At 39.0% G+C, this 10,400-nt stretch overlaps 1 protein-coding gene across 1 annotated transcript in view; it reads left to right on the top strand.

The window, feature by feature from the left end:
* The window catches only part of LOC111872991 (protein lethal(2)denticleless), a 31,569-nt gene that overhangs the window by 11,114 nt on the left and 10,055 nt on the right, over positions 1-10,400 (top strand). Inside the window, exons 5-6 of the mRNA XM_023867338.2 lie at positions 4,487-4,613; positions 8,952-9,157. Coding sequence (XP_023723106.1) covers positions 4,487-4,613; positions 8,952-9,157 — 333 coding nt within the window. The remainder of the gene's footprint in view (positions 1-4,486; positions 4,614-8,951; positions 9,158-10,400) is intronic.

The raw sequence follows: 10,400 nt of genomic DNA, 5'->3' as shown, positions 1-10,400 counted from the left end.
ACGTGTAGACTACTGAAGACAGAGTGAACTGATTTGCGCATAGGGTTATAAGTCGTGAAACCCCGCAACAGTGTTAACAGATTAATGCGATTAGGGTTATAAAGTGTGAAACCCCGCAACTGTGAGATAAGTAATTGTAGCCGTTATTTGTAGATTGTTAAATAAACCAATTAACCATCTCTACGGTGTCTTCGGTAACGCAAACACGTTACAATATTTTATAGTTCTGGGGAAGGTCCTGTCAGATGTCGTCTTTAAAGACATTCTTTCCACTGTTGTACAGAATCTGTTATAAGTGAAATTCGTAATCCTGTCACTTTATTTATTTTATGGTTTCAAATCATATGTTTTATGTATTGTAATGTGTTTTGCCACTGAAGATGCCGTTCCGATTGTTAATTGGTTTATTTAACAACCTAAAAGTCTTGGCTACAATTAATTATAACACTGTTGCGGGTTTACACAATCCACAAACCCTGCACACTATTCTATTCACTCTGTCCTCAGTAGTATTCACGTATTAATAACGCGGGAGCTGTACAAGTGTCACTTAATTACTCACTCCCAGTACCTTCTCAGTTATCACAAACTATCATTGATTATCACACATAAACTCTTCTTATCACGCGTTCAGGTCTTCTTTCTGCAACTGCTGCTCTATTCCAACTGTCCATGGCAGCTGCTATCTTTCAACTGCTCGTAACTAGTAACTGGCTCAATACTCACTACTCACTACTAATCACTCACTCATTCGAAACTGAACAGTGTTGCTGTTCCTTATTTAGCCTCGGTACGGACAACACAGAAAACAGTTGTGCAATAGGTACCGCTGTTGCCTGATGCCGTGTTTACAGGTTGCCTAGCAACACTGGAGAGTTGTTTACTGCTCTGTAGCAACCGTGGCATCCCTTGGTAACGTCACCATGGGAGGGGCCGGGGTGTTGACTGGCCTATTACCGTAGCAGCAACAACGCTCTGAAGGCGTTACGTCACTGCTGGCGTGGGAGGGGGTGTCCTGTCACAGTATTTTGTTAATAGTGACTGCGATAAGTGAAATTAGTTAATCCTGGTGTGTATTAATTAATTCCAGCTGTTAGTATTGTAGTACACAAAACTGTTAAAATTGCAAAGGTAATTACGTTGTTCTGTACGTTGAATGATCAAGGTAGTCATTCATCCAGTGTTAACTTTAATGGTCAACAGTTTGAGCGTCTTCTGTAAATCATTTTGTTGGTTCAAAATACCAAGTTATTAATTCAGGATGATATTTGAGATCTGTTATATATTGTTGCATTCTGTTGAATCAGAATGGTACTTTGTGATAGTATTTTTGAATTTGTCAAATTAAAAATATATGGTGCCATTTAAAGAAGTGCTAGTGACCTTGATATCTCATTAGCGAAAGGTGTCATAAACAAACTATATGGTATCATGTATGTGCCCCCATAAAATCTGAACAACCTTTATCCAAAACATTTCTTTTATTTGATCCTAAGGAAAGAGTTATTTCAGTTGATCAGTTTCATCAGCCATGAAACAAAGAAACCAAACTAAAAGCAGTACATAGAGTATAATAAAATATAGTGGGAAAGAATGCAGCAGAAAGCAGAATTAGATAAAACTAAACAGTATCTCTCCAAAATGGTATCTTATGTGTAAACTTACTTAAGAATAGTATCGTTTTTCTTGATAGAGAGTAAATGCTGTCTGTTTGTTCACAGCTGTGTTTGCAACAGGGGCACGGGATGGGATGATAATGGTATGGGACACAAGGTCAAACCAGGGGCCATTGTGGGACAAGCCAGATAATTTCATCTCAAACTCCCATCATGCCTTGGGATCAGGTGAGTGAGTGGAGGTTTGTTTATATTATGTCTCCAACGTGTCTGCCTATATACACTGTAAGATAGCATACTGTGCAGTGACGCATAATAGAGCATAACTCAACCCTCTGCTGTAGGTACATTTTTGAAAGCCATAAAATTGAATTTTTAAAAACAAATTTCTAAGCCAGTTTTGAAATTGGTTGCATCTATGTAAAAATCTTATATGTATGCAGAGCTAGTAAATACTTGGAAATTATTCAGACGTCCAGTGCTACTTGGAAATGAGAATAACAGACCTTAAGTAGATCCAAGATAAAATTAAGAGCATATTAAATATGGGGTAAGCATACTATTATTCATTTCAGAATAAACTACCTTTGTTGACTTATTTAAGGAACTAAACATGACAATATATAAAACTACGGTTTCTACCTCTTTTGAATGAGTTTGAAACCTACTCTTTTATATTAAGGGAAGAAGGGTGCTGAGAACAAAAAGTACTAAGGAAGCATTTTGATCCTGTGAGACATGAAGTAAGAAAGAAAGAAAATTATGTAAAAGGTAACTTTATAATTTGTATGCTTCAGCTCAATACTAATGTTCAAACGATTAAATGAAGGACTGAATGAAATGGACATGGAACATGCATTGAGACGTTCTGGTTAGAAGTTCTTGGGGGAAGAATTGCTTAGGAGACCTGTGTTTAACTGGGAAAATATTATTTAGATTTATCTTAAGAATATTAATGAATGAATGTGTTGAGCTGAACTGATTCAAGATAGGGTCCAGTGACAGACTTAGTTAATCAGTCGTGCACCTTCTGGTTCCATAAAGGCAGGGAATTACTTGACTAGCTGTATAACTACTATTTGAAAGACTGTGTAGTTAGTTGTAACTTTGTGTTATTGCAAATTCCTGATGTAAGTTTTCACCTTAACATAAGCTTGTTCTTATGGTTAGTTATGTATACTACTGCAATCAATAATTTCGTGAACTGTGGTTTTGTCGCACCATATTATAAGATACTCACATACGAGGGGGGACCCAAAAATAACCGGAACCAACCTGTTGTATGCGCATGCTTTGTAGTTACGAGTTGTGCTGTTAGGTGGTGTTAGCTGGGGGTCTCCCGTGACTGTTAGTGAGCTGGTGTCAGTCTGAGTTAAGTGGTTTGTCTGTGGTGCTCTGTTGTGTGCGTTCCTGTTTCAACCCTTTGGCGATTAGTGAGATGGCCGACCAGAAGGAACAAAGAGTGTGCGTGAAATTCTGGATCGTTCTGCACTTCACTCTTCAAGTCGCGGCAAACATTCACGCGGTTTTCTCTTTGGTCATCTCCGAGCAAGCGAGGAACAAATTTTGCAGACACCCGTCTCATGTGCAAACCTTCGGTTAAAATTCGCTGGACCGTGCTCCATGAGATGTTCGTTTCCTCAGAAAGTTGGTCAATGGTCTTTCGACGATCTTCATCAATTGCACGTTTGATTTTGGCAATGTTTTCATCATTTCTTCCTGTCGAAGGACGCCCGGGGCGTGGCATGTCTTCTGTTGACATGTTGCCAGATTTGAAACGGGAAAACCACTCGTAGACCTGTGATTTCCCCAAAGCATCATCATTAAAGGCTTGCCGAAGCATCCCAACAGTCTCGGCTGCAGTTTTCCCTAACAGAAAGCAAAATTTCACGCACACTCTTTGTTCCTTCTGGTCGGCCATCTCACTAATCGCCAAAGGGTTGAAACAGGAACGCACACAACAGAGCACCACAGACAAACCACTTAACTCAGACTGACGCCAGCTCACTAACAGTCGCGGGAGACCCCCAGCTAACACCACCTAGCAGCACAACTCGTAACTACAAAGCATGCGCGTGCAACAGGTCGGTTCCAGTTATTTTTGGGTCCCCCTTCGTACACTTACACATATCCACATCCTCCCTCAAAGTAGTCACCGTTCATCTCCTATTATGATCCAGTTGAGAAACGTCTCATCTTTGTCAGAACTATTGTTCAGGTCGCCACAAATGCTCCTGTAATCGTCACGTCGGTCTTGCATCAGGATGCGTGGAACACTGCTGTGTAACACGGGACATGTTCAGGTCATCAAACAGAATATTGTGGCAAGTACCATGGTTAATCCCTACTGCTGCTGTGATTTCATCTACTGTTTGGGAGCGGTTGGCATGCATCAGTGTTGCAACTTCTTGAATCTTGAGTTCAGTTCGGACCGTTCTTGGCCAACCGGTATGCTCATCATCTTCCAAACTGTCTCTCCTCTTTGTAGAACGTTTGTGCCACTTAAACACAGCATTATGGCCCAGGGCTTGCTTGCTGTACGCTTGCTTGGTCATCTGAAATGTTTCACTAGTGGATTTGCCCAATTTTTGGCAGAACTTGACGTGTGCCTAGTGCTCAAACTGTGACATTCTTGATTTCCACCACTCACAAACATCTACCCTTCACAACAGTGACTTTCTTTCTGAATATACCGCCTGCACATGACTGCTTCTTGCTGGGACGAGAGAAGAATGGACACGACATCACCTCATGGCTCCACATATCTGCTATAGTGCATAACAGCACCACTATGCAGCCAGTCCACAAAATTATTTACTGTACTACGTATTACTAAACTGAATTGTGCTGGATGGTTATGTGGTTTCAAGGTACTCCATCCAACACTGGGTCCAGGAGTCGCCGAAACAAGTCCATGCCAGCATCTCGTGCGAACAGCATCACAAGTCTCGTGTTCCAGGATGAGGACCGCCTCATTTCATGTGGGGCTGGTGATGGGTTGGTATTCCTTTCTGTACTAGTCATGTATTAGGGACTTAATGTATTGAATGTAGGAATGTAAAACAAATACTAACACAATCACATTCTGCACTGTAAGCGTTAGCATTCATGCATTGTGTTAGTGGAGTCTGAAGTTATTGTATTATTCTCAGTGCCCCTGGGCAAATAATGGTCATCATCATCAGTAATCTGTCAAGACGACAGGTCCAGTCTCTTCCAAAACATTTCCTCCACTTGATGCGATCTAGAGCTTTCTCCTTCAAATGAAAATATCCTCTTCTGTCCCCAAGGTCATCCAGTATCTTCTTTCGTCTTCTTCCTCGTCTTCTGGTCACANATACAGAGCTATGCTCCAAATGTAGCATTTCACTAGTTTCTTCCTCAAATTTAAGTCCAATTTGCTGGTAAAAAGATTCTTCTTCTTGCTAAATGCAGCTTTTGCCATGGCAATCCTAGATTTAATTTAGTGTATTAAAAAGACTGGTACCATTTCTTGCCGTATCCTTCCCAATTCATCTTTACATTTACCTTCAGCACTCTGTAGCTTGTGCAGTTCAGAATGCATCAAGTCACTGGAACTCATGCACTAGCACTTTCAAAATTTGCCTAGAGGTAGGACATACTCGTACATGTGTACAGGACACAATTGAACTGACTTTTTAAAATCAAATTTGCAGGTTCATCATTGGTTCAGTGATGAAAAGCCATGTAGTTGCTATGTTTGTATTATTTTAGTACAGTAACATTTACTTGATAGTTGATATAAAGTGTTATGCATGTACAAAACATGTTGCATTATTAAATTTTGCAGACATTGATTCCTAGTTTATTTAATCCTTCCCTAGTGGAAACCTGATATAATGAGGACAACCACTGCCCTGTACCCAGAAATCAGATAAAAAAGTAAAAGTTTTCCCTGTGCTTAACTAACTAAACATTATGCCATGAAGATGTATGGGGGGAGTGGATGTATAAATTCACATATTCTTGACCTTGTCACTCGGAGATGAATGATCAGCTTCATGCCCTGCCCATTTTACCCCAGGGGAAAGAGGCCCTGGTACCCATTGGATAAGAGGTTGGGTGTGCCTCAGAATCAATCTGGATGACATGTAGAGGAGAAAAATCATACTACTGCCAGGGCTTGAACTCCGACCCTTCTGCTGTTAAGCAATACAGTTATTTTTCTTAAAAAATCACTGAAAGGGTTGTCTTTTATCCAGTGGCCTCTTATAATCAGTTAAATATGATATTTTTCTCTCATAACCAAGGTTCTGTTTGATTACAAACATGACTTTGACTCTTAAATCTAATCATGTTCTAAGCAATTTATTGGGTGTCAGTTGAAAGCAGTTAATCAATTACATGGAATATTCAGGAAGCACTTTCCATAAAGTTTTTCAACAATGTTCATAACTTTTATTTAAAGGGGAAGGAGATGACACGTGTGTTTGGGAATGGAAGGATATTCCTATGGTCAGTACAAAACCATGTGTTTTGTCAAATGCAGTTCACCTGCCATCAGTTGGAAAACCCTGCAGCCTCAAACAAGGTCAATAGGAGACTTAAGCATAGATAGGAAGACAGTATTAAAACTGATCTCACAGGAATAGGAATACATGTCAGTATGGGAACTGTATTTAACTAAGTAGGATAAATTGGTGGGATTTTGTTGAAATGGTAATGAATAGGGCTCGGATTTCTATGACCTAAAAACTTTGAAAATATGCATGCATTTATGCCCTAAAAATGGCAAAATATGACAGAATGGCCCACAATAAATAAGTAAATATTTAACAAAAATTCCTAAGAATGGCAATTTATTAAGAAGTTTACAAAGTTATTTTGTCCTGAATAAATATCTTTAAGCTCTGAAGCATCGATCACAGCACATTGCTGACCCCATAAAGAGAAAAGCTGAATGGCATTTTATTGAAAAGTGTACACAGTCATTTTTTCTGAATAAATGTCTTTAAGCNCATGAAGCATCCATCACAACACAATGCTGACCCTGTAAAGAGAAAACATGAACGAAAGTATTGTTTATTTTAGCGTGAAAAGTAAAGTAAAGTGTGCTAATAGTTGCAGGTAAATAATTTGTACGGTACGTTAATCTTCCTTTTCAGTAGAGTTGCACTGAATGACAACATGCATTTTCAAATTCTCGAACTTGAAAGACCTCCGATTGTCACTAACAATGGCCTTGTATCTGGAGAAACTCCTTTCTACGTCGCAAGATGTCACAGGGGCATACCTACAACAAGTCAAATCACTTGCGTCAAGTTCTAATTCACTGTTGTCAAATTTATCTTCTTTGCCACAAAGAATGTCAGAAATTGTACACAGTGTTGAATATCCAGGATTTTGTTGGAGCACATTTAGTAATTTTGCACTAATTTTCACAGCAACTTCGCCCTATGCTTGATGTAGTTCACTTTCAACTTTCTTAACAATTTGTAATGCATTGCACAGTTGCATGCCCACACCTTCAAGTCTAATGATGGATTTTGATATCACACTGAAATTTGATTTTATGTACACTAGATTTCTTGATGTGGTTGATGAAAACAAATTTTGTACAGTTCGAATTGAAGATGAATCATCTCTGTCAAACTTCAGGAAGATATTTTCAATCACACTGTAGTGTGTGCAATAATAATCTGCAGCATCGAGCCAAGTCCCCCATCTTGTTAGAATAGGCTTAGGGGGAAGGGGTAGTGATGGAGCCTCTTCTTTAAACTTCTGCAATCGAAGTGGAGCCTTAACAAAAATTTTCTTCCCATTTGCTATTAATTTATCTACATCAAAGTAGCTCTCTCGCACCTCTTCTGCTACCCTATGCAGAGCATGTGCGAGACACGTTGCATGAATCATTTTGGGATACAGTACCTGAAGTCCCTTTGCTGCCTTTACCATATATGGAGCGGCATCTGTTAAGAAGAGGAGCACATTCTCTCGTTCTACCTTATTTGGCCACAGCAAATTCATCACATTGTCGAAAACAACAGCAATGGAAGATTTATTCACTTTTTCCAACACCTCGCATGCCGATAGGAATATATCTTGAGGCTTGTCATCTTTCAGTATACCAACAACAACATTCGTTACAAATCTACCACTTATGTAGGTAGTTTCGTCGATAGACACCCTTATTTTATTATTTCTGACATCGTTTCTTATTTTATTTATGGTAACGTCGTAGCAGGAAGTGAGATAGTTCTTTCTTAATGTGGATTCGGTCGGAATGGGATGAGTTGTATATTTTTCGAGGAAGTTTCGGAAACTAGGTGTATCTACTTTATGTAATGGAATATTTGATGAAACCATCATAGTACAAAGATCCTTTGAAAACTCGGAGGCATTTCCTGATTTCGGTGATCTGGAGGATGACTTTTCGAACAACGCTGTCTACTTTCCGTGGTAATTTCTCTGTTTACACAGCTTCTATGTTTAGCTGTATTGCAGTGTTGTTGCACCATAAAACGTTTGTCTGCCGTAACTTTCACTTCACACATTTTGCAAAATAAAATTTCTCCGTCAGTACTAAAATATTTGTCACCAAACTCTTTAATAAAACCACGCAACTTCACGCTATTAGAGCACTTGACTTTAGGCATCTTGAAACTATACTGAACAACTGAAGTTATGAATACAGTACTGTATTGGACGGGTTTCGGGGAGAGGGTAGAAATTTACCGCTTTGTGGATGGAAAAATTTTTCACCAATATGCAAGAAACAAACTGGACTTCAGGTATCACTGCAGTGGAGGAGAAAAAGAGACACACAGACAGACAGAGGCAGAGGTGGCAATTTCTCTTTTCAAAGTGGTTGATTCTACGCCAGGTCAAGAACTGTTACCCTTCACACTGTACAGTATTCCTTCAAATCCCATTACACAAGGCCAAATATTTCTAAGAAATTAAGTTCCAAATAACATTGTTGCCAATACTTGCAAATATATTTCTGAGCAATAAGTGAAACTCGCCTAAAATATGACCAAAAATATGATTTTATATCACTTTGGGCCCAAATATGACCTAAAGCTAAAATATGGTTCAAATATGCATTTATATGACCAATAAAAACCGTATTTTCATATTCACAGGAGTCAGAAATGCGTTTATATTTAATTATACTTGTGAAAAGATGCCAGGATAAAAATATGACATGTCATAGAAATCCGAGCCCTAGTAATGAACGTTCAAATCCATAATGGGAAATCTTAATCTTCTGAGTAAATATGAATTACTTGAGAATAATCCTGTACCAGATGTTTAGCTTTATGAACTTATAGCATACCAAGATTGGTTTGTATTCTTAATATTTTGTTACAGGCTGATAAAAGTGTGGGACTTACGGAAAAACTACTCAGCATACAAGAGAGAGCCGTTACCCTGCCACACATTGCCGTATCATGGAAGAACATCTCAGAATGGTTTCACAAACCTAGTGCTGGATCCTGGGAAGCTTAAGCTGTATGCAAGCTGCATGGACAATGTGATATACTGCTACAATGTTGCAACATATGAGACCACGCCCAGTGAGTTGTATAACAGATCTTATTATACTTGGGCCTTGGCCATTTTATGTACAATGTATCCTTTTCTAGATTGTTATTGTCTGTATTATGATACACTGTAGTCTCACTGGTAATTACCGTTGTTTTAGAGGAATTTGCTGCTTCCATCTACAGGGTATATATGTTTATTGTGAAGATGGAGGAAGCATGTTCCTCTAAAACATTGCTGACACCACTGAGGTGCCCACATGGTTTTGATGAAGATCGACTGAGTCTTGAAATGTGTGAGGAAGCTTGGCGGCTGGAAAATGAGGATATTTCAAGCCTTCTGGAACTATATGGAAATTAATATTCTGAGGCTCAGATTTGACCATGTGAAGCAAACATTGGACAAGGTGATAAATGACCATAAGCAGATCCACAGTAATAAAGAACTGAGAGGAGAACCAAGAGGTCCACAAAAGAAAGGCATCAAGAAGATATGTACAGGAAGATCGATATATTGATTTTTGGATTGATAAAGTATAAGAATGAAAGATTTTGTGGTATGTTGAGGGCAGTGGGAAATGTCCTTAGGTAGGTGATGAAATTGTAGATTAGGTGTAAGAACACTGATTACTTATCCAGGTTGGGGAGGGGAAGGGATTGATGCCTGATAATAGGAGCCAAACGTCTATGTATTCACAGTCCGTCGATAATGCAACAATTGTTTATTCACCATTTAACACTTAACACAACATATTTCGACCATAGATGGCCATCTTCAGGTGTTTTAATGCATCCAACTGTTACACTGTTCTGAAGTGCACTAAAATTGTGTGTTGCAATCCACTTAAAATAACATAAGTCAGTGTGGTCCAACCTGTGGCCCTCTTATTCATTTTGTTGGCACTTGCCCTTCTTACTGGATAAAAAATATTAATTAAACATTTGGAAAATATTGTATACCCTTCTTACTGTTTTAAGTTTAAATAACAGTAAACAGAATAAATCATATTTGTAAAATTCAAGGAAATGCCATCAGCAGTGTTGGCAACATCAATTCAGGACAGAGTGACCAATGCTAAACATTATTTTCTTCCCGCTGCCCTGCAGGGCATACAAAAAGAAGATTTAGCGGGACACCGCTGACATTGGCAACACTGCCCATCAGATGGCAGCACTTTAGTTAGTTAGTTATTGGAGAGGGTGGGTTTCCCCATGCACTTAAACCAGTATTGGTCCATTGTGCTTCCCTCTATGATACGAGGGGGTACCCAAAAGA

Source organism: Cryptotermes secundus, unplaced genomic scaffold (genome assembly GCF_002891405.2).
Source record: "Cryptotermes secundus unplaced genomic scaffold, Csec_1.0 scaffold1465, whole genome shotgun sequence".
Lineage (NCBI taxonomy): Eukaryota > Metazoa > Arthropoda > Insecta > Blattodea > Kalotermitidae > Cryptotermes > Cryptotermes secundus.
Note: the sequence above shows the minus strand (reverse complement) of the source record. Positions and strands in the feature narration are given on the sequence as shown.